The 18270-nt window shown below is 44.2% G+C and overlaps 1 protein-coding gene across 1 annotated transcript in view; it reads right to left on the bottom strand.

The window, feature by feature from the left end:
- Positions 1-3122: 3122 nt before the first annotated feature.
- Positions 3123-18270, bottom strand: part of LOC135482073 (RNA-binding protein 42-like) — a 54521-nt gene continuing 39373 nt past the window's right edge. Inside the window, exon 5 of the mRNA XM_064761906.1 lies at positions 3123-5036. Within this exon, the coding sequence (XP_064617976.1) occupies positions 4924-5036 (113 nt within the window). The 3' untranslated portion in view covers positions 3123-4923. The remainder of the gene's footprint in view (positions 5037-18270) is intronic.

The raw sequence follows: 18270 nt of genomic DNA on the forward strand, positions 1-18270 counted from the left end.
GTCATCACGGGCAAGTTATCAAACATTCCGTTGAGGTGCCTGGTGACGACACACTCCAAGTTATCAAACATCTCACTGAGGTACTAGGTGAGGACACATTCCAAGTTATCAAACATCTCACTGAGTCATCAAGGGCAAGCTATCAAACAACCCACTGAGTCATCACGGGTAAGTTATCAAACATCCTGCTGAGGTGCCTGGCGAGGACACACTCCAAGTTATCAAACATCTCACTGAGGTACTAGGTGAGGACACATTCCAAGTTATCAAACATCTCACTGAGTCATCAAGGGCAAGCTATCAAACAACCCACTGAGTCATCACGGGCAAGTTATCAAACATCCCGCTGAGTCATCACAGGCAAGTTATCAAACATCCCGCTGAGATGCCTGGTGAGGACACACTCCAAGTTATCAAACATCCCACAGAGTCATCACGGGCAAGTTATCAACCATCCCGCTGAGGTGCCTGGTGAGGACACACTCCAAGTTATCAAACATCCCACTGAGTCATCAAAGGCAAGTTATCAAACATCCCACTGAGTCATCACGGGCAAGTTATCAAACATCCCGCTGAGGTGCCTGGTGAGGACACACTCCAAGTTATCAAACATCCCTCTGAGGTGTTATGTGAGGACATACTCCAAGTTATCAACCATCCCTCTGAGGTGTTATGTGAGGACATACTCCAAGTTATCAACCATCCCTCTGAGGTGTTATGTGAGGACATACTCCAAGTTATCAACCATCCCTCTGAGGTGTTATGTGAGGACATACTCCAAGTTATCAACCATCCCTCTGAGGTGTTATGTGAGGACATACTCCAAGTTATCAAACATCCCTCTGAGGTGTTATGTGAGGACATACTCCAAGTTATCAACCATCCCTCTGAGGTGTTATGTGAGGACATACTCCAAGTTATCAACCATCCCTCTGAGGTGTTATGTGAGGACATACTCCAAGTTATCAAACATCCCTCTGAGGTGTTATGTGAGGACATACCCCAAGTTATCAAACATCCCGCTGAGGTGCCTGGTGAGGACACACTCCAAGTTATCAAACATCCCTCTGAGGTGTTATGTGAGGACATACTCCAAGTTATCAACCATCCCTCTGAGGTGTTATGTGAGGACACACTCCAAGTTATCAAACATCCCTCTGAGGTGTTATGTGAGGACATACTCCAAGTTATCAAACATCCCTCTGAGGTGTTATGTGAGGACACACTCCAAGTTATCAAACATCCCTCTGAGGTGTTATGTGAGGACATACTCCAAGTTATCAAACATCCCTCTGAGGTGCCTGGTGAGGACACACTCCAAGTTATCAAACATCCCTCTGAGGTGTTATGTGAGGACACACTCCAAGTTATCAAACATCCCTCTGAGGTGTTATGTGAGGACATACTCCAAGTTATCAAACATCCCTCTGAGGTGTTATGTGAGGACATACTCCAAGTTATCAAACATCCCTCTGAGGTGTTATGTGAGGACATACTCCAAGTTATCAAACATCCCTCTGAGGTGTTATGTGAGGACACACTCCAAGTTATCAAACATCCCTCTGAGGTGTTATGTGAGGACATACTCCAAGTTATCAAACATCCCTCTGAGGTGCCTGGTGAGGACACACTCCAAGTTATCAAACATCCCTCTGAGGTGTTATGTGAGGACACACTCCAAGTTATCAAACATCCCTCTGAGGTGTTATGTGAGGACATACTCCAAGTTATCAAACATCCCTCTGAGGTGTTATGTGAGGACATACTCCAAGTTATCAAACATCCCTCTGAGGTGTTATGTGAGGACATACTCCAAGTTATCAAACATCCCTCTGAGGTGTTATGTGAGGACACACTCCAAGTTATCAAACATCCCTCTGAGGTGTTATGTGAGGACACACTCCAAGTTATCAAACATCCCTCTGAGGTGTTATGTGAGGACACACTCCAAGTTATCAAACATCCCTCTGAGGTGTTATGTGAGGACATACTCCAAGTTATCAAACATCCCTCTGAGGTGCCTGGTGAGGACACACTCCAAGTTATCAAACATCCCTCTGAGGTGTTATGTGAGGACATACTCCAAGTTATCAAACATCCCTCTGAGGTGTTATGTGAGGACACACTCCAAGTTATCAAACATCCCTCTGAGGTGTTATGTGAGGACATACTCCAAGTTATCAAACATCCCTCTAAGGTGTTATGTGAGGACATACTCCAAGTTATCAAACATCCCTCTGAGGTGTTATGTGAGGACACACTCCAAGTTATCAAACATCCCTCTGAGGTGTTATGTGAGGACACACTCCAAGTTATCAAACATCCCTCTGAGGTGTTATGTGAGGACACACTCCAAGTTATCAAACATCCCTCTGAGGTGTTATGTGAGGACATACTCCAAGTTATCAAACATCCCTCTGAGGTGCCTGGTGAGGACACACTCCAAGTTATCAAACATCCCTCTGAGGTGTTATGTGAGGACATACTCCAAGTTATCAAACATCCCTCTGAGGTGTTATGTGAGGACACACTCCAAGTTATCAAACATCCCTCTGAGGTGTTATGTGAGGACACACTCCAAGTTATCAAACATCCCTCTGAGGTGTTATGTGAGGACATACTCCAAGTTATCAAACATCCCTCTGAGGTGTTATGTGAGGACATACTCCAAGTTATCAAACATCCCTCTGAGGTGTTATGTGAGGACACACTCCAAGTTATCAAACATCCCTCTGAGGTGTTATGTGAGGACATACTCCAAGTTATCAAACATCCCTCTGAGGTGCCTGGTGAGGACACACTCCAAGTTATCAAACATCCCTCTGAGGTGTTATGTGAGGACATACTCCAAGTTATCAAACATCCCTCTGAGGTGTTATGTGAGGACACACTCCAAGTTATCAAACATCCCTCTGAGGTGTTATGTGAGGACACACTCCAAGTTATCAAACATCCCTCTGAGGTGTTATGTGAGGACACACTCCAAGTTATCAAACATCCCTCTGAGGTGTTATGTGAGGACATACTCCAAGTTATCAAACATCCCTCTGAGGTGTTATGTGAGGACATACTCCAAGTTATCAACCATCCCTCTGAGGTGTTATGTGAGGACACACTCCAAGTTATCAACCATCCCTCTGAGGTGTTATGTGAGGACACACTCCAAGTTATCAAACATCCCTCTGAGGTGTTATGTGAGGACATACTCCACGGCTCAAAGCTCAGATTCAGCCTACATTAAGTGAAAATTAAAACTTCATTTTTAAGAACATGGGTGGATAAGGGTTATACACGAACATTGTAAGGAGTTCAAATATTACGAGGGAAACACTTATAACATAGAAAATACATATACACGTACTTCAACCAGCCACAACACAAGGCATCTATATTGGTGTTCATATGAGTCCATCTGTTAGCTGGACAGTCCATCAGTTAGCTGGACAGTCCATCAGTTAGCTGGACAGTCCATCAGTTAGCTGCACAATCTGTCAGTTAGCTGGACAGTCCATCAGTTAGCTGGACAGTCCATCAGTTAGCTGGACAATCCATCAGTTAGCTGGACAATCTGTCAGTTAGCGGGACAGTCCATCAGTTAGCTGGACAGTCCATCAGTTAGCTGGACAATCTGTCAGTTAGCTGAACAGTCCATCAGTTAGCTGCACAATCTGTCAGTTAGCTGGGCAGTCCATCAGTTAGCTGATTGCCCTGTCTGATAGCTGGATAGTCTGCCAGTTGGCTGAACAGTTTGTCAGTTAATTGGACAGTCCGTCAGATAGCTGGACCCTCTGTCTGTTAGCTGGGCAGTCAGCCAGTTAGCTGAACAGTCTATCAGTTAGCTGGATGCTCGGTCAGTTAGCTGGACGCTCCGTCTGTTAGCTGGATGCTCCATCTATTAGCTGGACAGTCAGCCAGTTAGCTGGATGCTCCATCTATTAGCTGGACAGTCAGCCAGTTAGCTGGACAGCCTGTCAGTTAGCTGGACACTCCATCCGTTAGTTTCACAGTCCAATCTCTGTGTGTTCTCACATTACAATGACACATACATGACTAATGTTGATAACACCTCATCTGCCACAGGATTCACTCCAACTGTTGTCATGTGAACACATTTAAAATTTGAAGGTTCCACGAGTACTCTCAGCCAGCGTCAGCCCTTGTAGCTGTGTGACTCTTTAAAAGTGTGAAACTAATCCTGACACCAGCTGTATAGACAATGTCCCTGTAATGACATCTGTCCTGATCCCAGGTGTATGGACACATCCCTGGAATAACACCTATCTTGATACCAGCTGTATGGACAGTGTTCCTACAATGACACCAATCGTGGCACCAGCTGTATGGACACTTCCCTGGAATGACATCTATCCTGATCCCAGGTGTATGGACACTGTCCCTGGATTGACACCAATCCTGGCACCAGCTGTATGGACACTGTCCCTAGAATGACACCTGATACCAGCTGTATGGACACTTCCCTAAAATGAAACCAATCCTGATACCAGCTGCATGGACAGTGTTCCTACAATGACACCAATCATGGCACCAGCTGTATGGACAGTGTTCCTACAATGACACCAATCGTGGCACCAGCTGTATGGACACTTCCCTGGAATGAAACCAATCCCGATACCAGCTGTATGGACACTGTCCCTGGATTGACACCAATCCTGGCACCAGCTGTATGGACACTGTCCCTAAAATGACACCTGATACCAGCTGTATGGACACCTCTCTGGAATGAAGCCAATCCTGATACCAGTTGTATGGACACTGTCCCTGGATTGACACCAATCATGGCACCAGCTGTATGGACACTGTCCCTAAAATGTCACCAATCCTGACACCAGCTGTATGGATAATTTCCCGGAATGACACCAATCCTGTCACCAGCTGTATGAACCTTTCCCCATCATGAGAGCATCACCTGAATCCCAGCAGCTTTTTCTCCTTTTCCTTCTTCCTGACCACATCAATGTTACGCTCTCTCCATGTGCTCTTCCTCAGCTTTATTGGCCTATTTCCCACATATTTCCCTGAAAACACAAGGGAAAAAAAATTAACATAACATTTTAAGACACTCACATGTAATGAGCTTAGCTTTTAGCACACAACATGGTGAAGTACGTTTAGGTGAAAAAACAGTAAATTCCATTGTCCCTACATCGTCTGTGATTCTGGATTGCCACTTCCTGATCAGGCGAGTTGAGAGACTTGAGAGCTGCAGGCTATGCCCAAATGGGGTATTTGAATTTAAATCTTGCGCAGCTGAATTACCATGCTGGGTGACGTCATTTTTCTTTCACACTAAATTTATACCCTGCGCAGAAATGACTACACTGACATCATTTCTCTTTGTGACATGGCATTCCATGACGCATCACTGTGACGTCACGCCACTATAGCAGGGCTGTCTGCAGTCGACATACCTAGCATGATGCTTTTTAGTTCAGCTTTAAATATGTACAAATTGGCTTTCTATTTAATTAACATTGTTGGGACAAAATCCTTATCTGCATGTTGACAAGGGTATGTGGAGATTTAACCTTTCACAGCCAGGATTTAAATCCCCATGTACCCTTCTCAACATGCAGATAACTTACAAGGTCTGTGAAATTTTGCTCACTATACTTAAAGTCCACTTTTATTTTCACCTCTGACAGCAGTTTTTGTGAAATTCTGTGTACAATGTAATGTCCACTCATGCACATAAACAAGCTATTCCAAGATTAAAGACTGGGTTAGTTCAGGTGAAGAAAACATTTGTGGCATCTAAAGTAGTCTCACAAATCACATGGCTGGAATATATCCAGTTCTTATTGACGTTCTTGTCTAGTTTTTATTTTGCTTTAAATCTTTGACACGTTTTGAGGTACAGTATCATGGCAGCCAGGAAGTTTCGCAGAATTCAAAAATAGCTTCCATAAGCTATAACTACATGTATCAAACATTCACAGATATGATACTCAGATAAACATAATTTCCTGAAATAAATGTCAATACTGATTTACCACAGAGCTACATGTATGATCTGTCAGCATACACCACATTTACCAACCACACACAAACCTTCCTGTAGGTGACATACAAATACACCATATTTACCAAACACACACAAACCTTCCTGTAGGTGACATACAGATACACCATATTTACCAAACACACACAAACCTTCCTGTAGGTGACATACAGATACACCATCTTTACCAACCACATACAAACCTTCCTGTAGGTGACATACAGATACACCATGTTTACCAACCACACACAAACCTTCCTGTAGGTGACATACAGATACACCATATTTACCAAACACACACAAACCTTCCTGTAGGTGACATACAGATACACCATATTTACCAAACACACACAAACCTTCCTGTATGTGACATACAGATACACCATCTTTACCAACCACATACAAACCTTCCTGTAGGTGACATACAGATACACCATATTTACCAACCACACACAAACCTTCCTGTAGGTGACATACAGATACACCATCTTTACCAACCACACACAAACCTTCCTGTAGGTGACATACAGATACACCATATTTACCAACCACACACAAACCTTCCTGTAGGTGACATACAGATACACCATATTTACCAACCACATTGGCAGAAGAAAATGATAAACTGTGCATACGCCTGCGTGAACATCATTAACTGCTTATTCATTGTCATCAAGGCCCCACAAACTGTGAGAACGGTAAAATCTCACCAACGCCACACAAACTATGAGAATGGTAAAATCTCACCAAAGCCCCACAATCTATGAGAATGGTAAAATCTCACCAAGGCCCCACAAACTATGAGAGTGGGAAAATCTCATCAAGGCCCCACAAACTGTGAGAGTGGGAAAATCTCACCAAAGCCCCACAATCCATGACAGTGGGAAAATCTCATCAACGCTCCACAAACTGTGGGAGTGGAAAATCTCACCAAAGCCCCACAAACTGTGAGAGAGGGAAAATCTCACCAAAGCCCCACAATCTATGAGTGTGGGAAAATCTCACCAAGGCCCCACAAACTGTGAGATGGGAAAATCTCAGCAAGGCTGCACAAACTGTGAGATGGGAAAATCTCACCAAGGCTGCACAAACTGTGAGATGAGAAATCTCACCAAGACCCTACAAACTGTGAGACAGGAAAATCTTACCAAGGCCCCAAAAACTGAGAAAGTGGGAAAATCTCGCCAAGGCCTCACAAACTGTGAAAGTGGGAAAATGTCACCAAGGCCCCACAAATTGTGAGATGAAAAAATGTCACCAAGGCCCCACAAACTGTGAAAGTGGGAAAATCTCACCAAGGCCCCACAAACTGTAAGAGCGGGAGAATATCACCAAAGCCCCTCAAACTGTGAGAGGGGGAAAATCTCATCATGGCCCCACAAACTGTGAGAGTGGGAAAACCTCACCAAGGCCCCACAAACTGTGAGAGTGGGAAAATCTCACCTAGGCCCCACAAACTTACTCTTCCCAAGATACGGTTTGAACCTGCACCTCTTATGTACTTGGACTTTGAAGGTTTAACCACTCAACAATCTCCATTTGGTTAGAAGCTGATACGCCAACTATGGTGAAGTGTTTTACTGTGACACGCATGCTAATCATCAAGCAGCAGTTTACCTCCTATACCTCCTATACCCCTATACCCCTATACCTCCTATACCCCCTACACCTCCTATACCCCTATACCTCCTATATCCCCTATACCTCCTATACCCCCTACACCTCCTATACCCCTATACCTCCTATATCCCCTATACCTCATATACCCCTATACCTCCTATATCCCCTATACCTCATATACCCCCTACACCTCCTATACCCCCTATATCCCCTATACCTCCTATACCCCTATACCTCCTATACCCCTATACCTCCTATACCCCCTACCCCTCCTATACCCCCTACACCTCCTATACCCCATATAGCTCTACAATAATTACTCAACCAAAAAGTTCAAATTACCACTCAAGACATCCAGGCTAACTTAAATATAAAATTTCAAGGGTTTTTTTTCTACAGACTTCAAAACTTTCAAAATCATACCATTTGTGACATGCTGGCATATTTTTCCATGGTATTTTTAGGGTGAATTGATACATGTACTAATAGGATAAATAAGAGAGGAGCTAGCAGATTGCAACTGATGTGGGCAATGCTCAGCCCTGTCCGGTCACACTGGCCTACTGTACACTGTATAAACTGTGTTACACATCAGGCATCTTGGGGGGCATTGGGGGGGGGGGCGCTGAGAGTGTGGGTGGGTGTGTGATGGGGAGAGCTGTGCAATGAAGAACCCCATTTATCTGGCCCTCCGTTAGACAGGATAATGACAGTTATCAGTTATCTTCTGTAGAGAGTGTGCTGCATCAAGGCCAATCAGAAGTTAGCATAATGACCACTGCTTCCTGCAGGTTTTCTCTCTGTTTACTAGGGCTGTCATTATGTGTTGGCTCTACATAAGGTCTGGATTCCCATAAAATAAATCAAAGACACATCATTTCTAACACCCCAACATTACTAGATGATCCATGCAAAAGTAGATCCCAACAGAACATGAAAATTAATGTCTATTAAGGTCATACAGATACTCAAACATCACCAGGTCAGGTCTGCAAACTACTGAAACATCACCTGGTTAGGTGTGCAAACTTCTGAAACATCACCAGGTCAGGTCAGGTCTGCAAACTACTGAAACATCACCAAGTCAGGTCAGGTCTGGTCTAGCCTGCAAACAGGTCAGGTCAGGTCTGCAAACTACTGAAACATCACCAGGTCAGGTCAGGTCTGCAAACAGGTCAGGTCAGGTGTGCAAACTACTGAAACATCACCAGGTCAGGGGTGCAAACTTCTGAAACATAACCAGGTCAAGTCAGCAAACTACTAAAACATCACAAGGTCAGGTGAGCTAGAAACTGAAACATCACCAGATCAGGTCATGTCAGGTCAGTAAAATACAGAAACGTGATCGGGTCAGGTCAGTAAAATACTGAAACATCACCGGGTAAGGTCAATCAACTACTGGAACATCACTGGGTCAGGTCAGCAAAATCCTGAAACATCACCTGGTCAGGTCAATCAACTACTGAAACATCACCGGGTCAGATCAATCAGGTCAGGTCAGGTCAGTAAAATACTGAAACGTGACCAGGTCAGGTCAGTAAAATACTGAAACATCACCGGGTAAGGTCAGTAAAATACTGAAACATCACCTGGTCAGGTCAATCAACTACTGAAACATCACCAGATCAGGTCACGTCAGGTCAGTAAAATACAGAAACGTGATCGGGTCAGGTCAGTAAAATACTGAAACATCACCGGGTAAGGTCAATCAAATACTGGAACATCACTGGGTCAGGTCAGCAAAATACTGAAACATCACCTGGTCAGGTCAATCAACTACTGAAACATCACCGGGTCAGATCAATCAGGTCAGGTCAGGTCAGTAAAATACTGAAACGTGACCGGGTAAGGTCAGCAAAATACTGAAACATCACCAGGTCAGGTCAATCAACTACTGAAACATCACCTGGTCAGGTCAATCATCTACTGAAACATCACCAGGTCAGGTCAATCAACTACTGAAACATCACCGGGTCAGATCAATCATCTACTGAAACATCACCGGGTCAGATCAATCATCTACTGAAACATCACCTGGTCAGGTCAATCAACTATTGAAACATCACTGGGTCAGATCAATCAGGTCAGGTCAGGTCAGTAAAATACTGAAATGTGACCGGGTAAGGTCAGCAAAATACTGAAACATCATCAGGTCAGGTCAATCAACTACTGAAACATCACCGGGTCAGATCAATCATCTACTGAAACATCACCTGGTCAGGTCAATCATCTACTGAAACATCACCTGGTCAGGTCAATCATCTACTGAAACATCACCTGGTCAGGTCAATCATCTACTGAAACATCACCGGGTCAGGTCAATCATCTACTGAAACATCACCTGGTCAGGTCAATCATCTACTGAAACATCACCGGGTCAGGTCAATCATCTACTGAAACATCACCTGGTCAGGTCAATCATCTACTGAAACATCACCTGGTCAGGTCAATCATCTACTGAAACATCACCTGGTCAGATCAATCATCTACTGAAACATCACCTGGTCAGGTCAATCATCTACTGAAACATCACCTGGTCAGATCAATCATCTACTGAAACATCACCTGGTCAGGTCAATCATCTACTGAAACATCACCGGGTCAGGTCAATCATCTACTGAAACATCACCTGGTCAGGTCAATCATCTACTGAAACATCACCTGGTCAGATCAATCATCTACTGAAACATCACCTGGTCAGGTCAATCATCTACTGAAACATCACCGGGTCAGGTCAATCATCTACTGAAACATCACCTGGTCAGGTCAATTAAATACTGAAACATCACCTGGTCAGATCAATCATCTACTGAAACATCACTGGGTCAGGTCAATCAACTACTGAAACATCACCTGGTCAGGTCAATACTGGCAGATGTAAGCTAGTGTAAAAATAAACCCATACTGGCAGAAGTATTTATTTATTTATTTATTTGATTGGTGTTTTACGCCATACTCAATGCCATACGATGGCAGCCAGCATTATGGTGGGTGGAAACCGGGCAGAGCCCGGGGAAACCCACGACAATCCGCAGGTTGCCGGCAGACCTTCCCACATACGGCCTTAGATGAAGCCAGCATGAGCTGGACTTCATCTAATCTCACAGCGATCACATTGGTGAGAGACTGCTGAGCTAACGCGCTAACCAACTGAGCCACGGAGGCCCCCTACTGGCAGAAGTAGGCTAGTGTAACTAGATTCATACTGGCAAATGTAAGCTAGTGTAACTAGAGACCCACACTGGCAGATGTTAGCTAGTGTAACTACATGTAAAGACCCATGCTGACAAATGTAAGGCTAGTGTAACTACAGACTCATGCTGGTTGAAGTAAGCTACTGTAATCATACACTCAACCTGACAGATGTCAGCTAGTGTATTACTATAGGCCCATTTGGACAGATGTGAGCTAGTGTAACTATACACCCATAACGGCAGAGGTAAGCTAGTGTAATGGCAGACCCATACATCCAGATGTAAGCTAGTGTAACTATAGACCCATAGTGGCACATGTAAGCTAGTGTAACTATAGACTCATAGAAAAAAATGTAAGCTAGTGTACCCATAGACCCATACTGACAGATGTAAGCTACTGTAACCATAGACCCATACTAGCAGATGTAAGCTAGTCTAACCATAAAACCTCACTGGCTGATGCAACGCAGTGTAATCATAGACCCATACTAACAGATGTAAGCTAGTTTAACTACATGTATAGACCCATACTGGCAGATGTAAGCTAGTGTAGCAACAGACCCATACTGGCAGATGCAAGCTAGTGTAACCATAGACCCATACTAACAGACATAAGCTAGTTTAACTTCATGTATAGACCCATACTGGCAGATGTAAGCTAGTGTAGCCATAGACCCATACTGGCAGATGCAAGCTAGTGTAACCACAGACCCATACTAACAGATGAAAGCTAGTTTAACTACATGTATAGACCCATACTGGCAGATGTAAGCTAGTGTAGCAACAGACCCATACTGGCAGATGCAAGCTAGTGTAAGCATAGACCCATACTAACAGACATAAGCTAGTTTAACTTCATGTATAGACCCATACTGGCAGATGTAAGCTAGTGTAGCCATAGACCCATACTGGCAGATGCAAGCTTGTGTAACCACAGACCCATACTAACAGATGAAAGCTAGTTTAACTACATGTATAGACCCATACTGGCAGATGTAAGCTAGTGTAGCCATAGATCCAGACTGACAGATGTAAGCTAGTGTAGCCATAGATCCAGACTGGCAGATGCAAGCTAGTGTAACCATAGACCCATACTGGCAGATGTAAACTAGTCTAACCATAAAACCATACTGGCAGGTGTAAGCTAGTTTAACTATAGACCCATAGTGACAGATGTAAGCTAGTTTAACTACATGTATAAATCCATAGTGGTAGATGTAAGCTAGTGTAACCATAAAACCATACTGGCTGATGTAAGCTACTGTAGTGTAACTATAGACCCATACTGGCTGATGTAAGCTAGTCTAACCATAAAACCACACTGGCTGATGTAAGCTAGTGCAACTACAGACATACACTGGAAGGTGTAAGCCAAAACAATAGACATATTCTGGAAGATGTAAGCTACTAAGTTATAACTATATAGCCATACCACCAGAGGGCTCATAATATCAAATTTATAGCCCTATAAGCCACAAAGGTGATTACAGCCTTACAAGCCCAAGCAGATATTATGGTCTTACAAGCCACAGCAGAGATTATGACCTTATAAGCCACAGCAGAGATTATGGCCTTACAAGCCACAGCAGAGATTATGGCCTTACAAGCCACAGTAGAGATTATGGTTTTACAAAGCATAGCAGATATTATGGTCTTACAAGCCACAGCAGTAATTATGACCTTACAAGCTACAGCAGTAATTATGGCCTTACAAGCCACAGCAGAGATTATGACCTTACAAGCCACAGCAGATATTATGACCTTACAAGCCACAGTAGAGATTATGACCTTACAAGCCACAGCAGTAATTATGACCTTACAAGCCACAGAAGAGATTATGGCCTTACAAGCCACAGCAGAGATTATGGCCTTACAAGCCACAGCAGATATTATGACCTTACAAGCCACAGCAGTAATTATGACCTTACAAGCCACAGCAGTAATTATGACCTTACAAGCCACAGCAGAGATTATGACCTTACAAGCCACAGAAGAGATTATGGCCTTACAAGCCACAGAAGAGATTATGACCTTACAAGCCACAGCAGTAATTATGGCCTTACAAGCCACAGCAGAGATTATGACCTTACAAGCCACAGAAGAGATTATGACCTTACAAGCCACAGAAGAGATTATGGCCTTACAAGCCACAGAAGAGATTATGACCTTACAAGCCACAGCAGAGATTATGACCTTACAAGCCACAGAAGAGATTATGACCTTACAAACCACAGAAGAGATTATGGCCTTACAAGCCACAGAAGAGATTATGACCTTACAAGCCACAGAAGAGATTATGACCTTACAAGCCACAGCAGAGATTATGACCTTACAAGCCACAGCAGTAATTATGACCTTACAAGCCACAGAAGAGATTATGACCTTACAAGCCACAGTAGAGATTATGACCTTACAAGCCACAGCAGTAATTATGACCTTTCAAGCCACAGAAGAGATTATGGCCTTACAAGCCACAGCAGAGATTATGGCCTTACAAGCCACAGCAGATATTATGACCTTACAAGCCACAGCAGTAATTATGACCTTACAAGCCACAGCAGTAATTATGACCTTACAAGCCACAGCAGTAATTATGACCTTACAAGCCACAGCAGAGATTATGACCTTACAAGCCACAGAAGAGATTATGGCCTTACAAGCCACAGCAGTAATTATGGCCTTACAAGCCACAGCATTAATTATGACCTTACAAGCCACAGAAGAGATTATGACCTTACAAGCCACAGAAGAGATTATGGCCTTACAAGCCACAGCAGAGATTATGACCTTACAAGCCACAGCAGATATTATGACCTTACAAGCCACTGCAGTAATTATGACCTTACAAGCCACAGCAGTAATTATGACCTTACAAGCCACAGCAGAGATTATGACCTTACAAGCCACAGAAGAGATTATGGCCTTACAAGCCACAGAAGAGATTATGGCCTTACAAGCCTATTAAGACAAACAATGGTATTTACTTCTTGTTTTGATAAGACCTCTTGTAGATCATTGTTCAAATGACCAGAGATACAGCCAATGCTATTAACCTGGCCAGCAGTGAGACGGTAGCCAAAGTGCCGGGCACAACTAATATGTGTCTTTATGTGGAAGGATTGTAACAGTTATTGATGGGGAGACTGATGGGGAATGGTGCCGCCCACTCCTGTTAGAGATCTGGTGATGTCGTCAACAACACAACAGCCCCTTGGCATAAAGCTTAAGCCACCAACCTACAGCAGTCAAAAGTTACCGCATTCTGTTCATCCCTCTTTCATAACACTGACTACCTGTTCCTTCTAACAGCAGGAGACAGGTTGATAAAGTGTCAGCTGGGTAATTACAGGGGAGTGAGGCCCTGACTGCCCATAGCAAAACCCCTGGGTTGTGTTGTAATCAGTGACTGGTCAGGGTGTAGGGCAGAGAGAGGAGGGAGGCTGGTGTTACTGGGACCAGCTTAGTTCACAGGAGAATGTCCCCGGTCTCAGCTGGCTTCACTGGGTTCTCTGCTAACCTGGCTAACTGAACACTTCTGACCACCTGTGTGACAGCCATCTACAAACAGCTTCCCCAGTCATGAGGTAAGACCCATTTCTGTCTGTCTCTTGTAATACACACCTCTGTGGCTGTAGTTTTCACAAATTAGCATGATGGGTGGTCAGAGAAAATTTGTACATGTACCTGGTTTGTTTTAACACAACTTTTTCCACATCAGATTTATCATTAAAAACAAAATCAGCCTTAAGTACCCTGTACATGTAAGACTTTGCAGGTGAGGCCTTAAGTACCCTGTACATGTAAGACTTTGCAGGAGAGGCCTTAAGTACCCTGTACATGTAGGACTTTGCAGGAGAGGCCTTAAGTACCCTGTACATGTAGGACTTTGCAGGAGAGGCCTTAAGTACCCTGTACATGTAGGACTTTGCAGGAGAGGCCTTAAGTACCCTGTACATGTAGGACTTTGCAGGAGAGGCCTTAAGCATCCTGTACATGTAGGACTTTGCAGGAGAGGCCTTAAGTACCCTGTACATGTAGGACTTTGCAGGAGAGGCCTTAAGTACCCTGTACATGTAGGACTTTGCAGGAGAGGCCTTAAGCATCCTGTACATGTAGGACTTTGCAGGAGAGGCCTTAAGTACCCTGTACATGTAGGACTTTGCAGGAGAGGCCTTAAGCATCCTGTACATGTAGGACTTTGCAGGAGAGGCCTTAAGTACCCTGTACATGTAGGACTTTGCAGGAGAGGCCTGAAGTACCCTGTACATGTAGGACTTTGCAGGAGAGGCCTTAAGTACCCTGTACATGTAGGACTTTTTATTACCTTAAGGAGTGTTACTATTCACCATTTTCTCTTCCTCCTTCAGGTAGAAAACAAGGTGACAGGCAACCTACCATTTTCATGAGCCTCCAAACAAACACTGAATGAATTTTCAGGTCAAAGGCCTATCACAAAATCAATAATTACTAGGAATCAGTCATAATCATTAATCAACTATAAAACTCAATTAATTATTCCAATCAATCAATCAATACAATAATCATATAATGACTACTCAATTGATTATTTCTGTCTAACATGTGCCACATAAAAATTAAGAAACCTGTTGAGCAAAGTATATCCTGACAGCAGGATATAGAAAATATGATCACCCTTAACTTGGGACACAAATCTGACAGAGATGAACAAATCTAACAGGTGGGAAAGCATCCAGGCTTTAGGTAACAAATGTGACGGAGATGAACAAACCTCACTGATGGGAAAGTGGTCAGGCATCAGGATATAAATCTGACAAAGACGGACAAATCCAACTGATGGGAAAGTATCCAGGCTTTAGGCTACAAATGTGACAGAGATGCACAAATGCAATTGATGGGAAAATAGTCAGGCTTTAGGTTACAAATGTGACAGATGGAAAAATCCAACTGATGGGAAAGTAGCCAGACTTCAGGACAAAAAGACTTCCATCACCCATGAGACACTTCTCTGACTATCTTCCCTCTCCCATAAAACATGGTAGAGGGAATCAGCCTCTTCCCTCTCCAGTGAGATGTGTCTAACCTTCTCCCTTTAACATCACATATCTACCAGCCTCTTCCCTCTCTAGTGAGATGTGTCTAACCTTCTCCCTCTAACACGAAACGTCTACCAGCCTCTTCCCTCTCCAGTGAAATGTGTCTAACCTTCTCCCTCTGACATCAAATGTCTACCACCCTCTTCCCTCTCCAGTGAGATGTGTCTAACCTTCTCCCCTTAACATCAAATGTCTACCAGCCTCTTCCCTCTCCAGTGAGATGTGTCTAACCTCCTCCAACACTAAACGTCTATCAGCCTCTTCCCTCTCCAGTGAGATGTGTCTAACCTTCTCCCTCTAACACGAAACGTCTACCAGCCTCTTCCCTCTCCAGTGAGATGTGTCTAGCCTTCTCCCTCTAACATCAAACATCTACCAGCCTCTTCCCTCTCCAGTGAGATGTGCCTAACCTTCTCCCTCTAACACAAAATGTCTACCAGCCTCTTCCCTCTCCAGTGAAATGTGTCTAACCTTCTCCCTCTGACATCAAATGTCTACCAGCCTTTTCCCTCTCCAGTGAAATGTGTCTAACCTTCTCCCTTTAACATCAAATGTCTATCAGCCTCTTCCCTCTCCAGTGAGATGTGTCTAACCTCCTCCCTCTAACATCAAACATCTACCAGCCTCTTCCCTCTCTAGTGAGATGTGTCTAACCTTCTCCCTCTAACACGAAACGTCTATCAGCCTCTTCCCTCTCCAGTGAGATGTGTCTAACCTCCTCCCTCTAACATCAAATGTCTACCAGCCTCTATCCTCTCCAGTGAAATGTGTCTAACCTTCTCCCTCCAACATCACACATCTACCAGCCTCTTCCCTCTCCAGTGAGATGTGTCTAACCTCCTCCCTCTGACATCAAATGTCTATCAGCCTCTTCCCTCTCCAGTGAGATGTGTCTAACCTTCTCCCTTTAACATTAAATGTCTACCAGCCTCTTCCCTCTCCAGTGAGATGTGTCTAACCTCCTCCCTCTAACATTAAACATCTACCAGCCTCTTCCCTCTCTAGTGAGATGTGTCTAACCTTCTCCCTCTAACACGAAACGTCTACCAGCCTCTTCCCTCTCCAGTGAGATGTGTCTAACCTCCTCCCTCTAACATCACACATCTACCAGCCTCTTTCCTCTCCAGTGAAATGTGTCTAACCTTCTCCCGCTAACATCACACATCTACCAGCCTCTTCCCTCTCCAGTGAGATGTGTCTAACCTTCTCCCTCTAACACTAAACGTCTACCACCCTCTTCCCTCTCCAGTGACATGTGTCTAACCTTCTCCCTCTAACATCAAACGTCTAACAGCCTCTTCCCTCTCCAGTGAGATGTGTCTAACCTTCTCCCTCTAACACAAAACGTCTACCAGCCTCTTCCCTCTCCAGTGAGATGTGTCTAACCTTCTCCCTCTGACATCAAATGTCTACCACCCTCTTCCCTCTCCAGTGAGATGTGTCTAACCTTCTCCCTCTAACACAAAATGTCTACCAGCCTCTTCCCTCTCCAGTGAGATGTGTCTAACCTTCTCCCTCTAACATCACACATCTACCAGCCTCTTCCCTCTCTAGTGAGATGTGTCTAACCTTCTCCCTCTAACACTAAACGTCTATCAGCCTCTTCCCTCTCCAGTGAAATGTGTCTAACCTTCTCCCTCTGACATCAAATGTCTATCAGCCTCTTCCCTCTCCAGTGAGATGTGTCTAACCTTCTCCCTTTAACATTAAATGTCTACCAGCCTCTTCCCTCTCCAGTGAGATGTGTCTAACCTCCTCCCTCTAACATCAAACATCTACCAGCCTCTTCCCTCTCTAGTGAGATGTGTCTAACCTTCTCCCTCTAACACTAAACGTCTACCAGCCTCTTCCCTCTCCAGTGAGATGTGTCTAACCTCCTCCCTCTAACATCACACATCTACCAGCCTTTTTCCTCTCCAGTGAAATGTGTCTAACCTTCTCCCTCTAACATCACACATCTACCAGCCTCTTCCCTCTCCAGTGAGATGTGTCTAGCCTTCTCCCTCTAACATCAAACATCTACCAGCCTCTTCCCTCTCCAGTGAGATGTGTCTAACCTTCTCCCTCTAACACAAAACGTCTACCAGCCTCTTCCCTCTCCAGTGAAATGTGTCTAACCTTCTCCCTCTGACATCAAATGTCTACCAGCCTCTTCCCTCTCCAGTGAAATGTGTCTAACCTTCTCCCTTTAACATCAAATGTCTACCAGCCTCTTCCCTCTCTAGTGAGATGTGTCTAACCTTCTCCCTCCAACACTAAATGTCTACCAGCCTCTTCCCTCTCCAGTAAGATGTGTCTAACCTCCTCCCTCTAACATCAAATGTCTACCAGCCTCTTTCCTCTCCAGTGAGATGTGTCTACA

The sequence above is a fragment of the Liolophura sinensis genome, chromosome 1 (assembly GCF_032854445.1).
Source record: "Liolophura sinensis isolate JHLJ2023 chromosome 1, CUHK_Ljap_v2, whole genome shotgun sequence".
NCBI classification, from domain to species: Eukaryota; Metazoa; Mollusca; class Polyplacophora; order Chitonida; family Chitonidae; genus Liolophura; species Liolophura sinensis.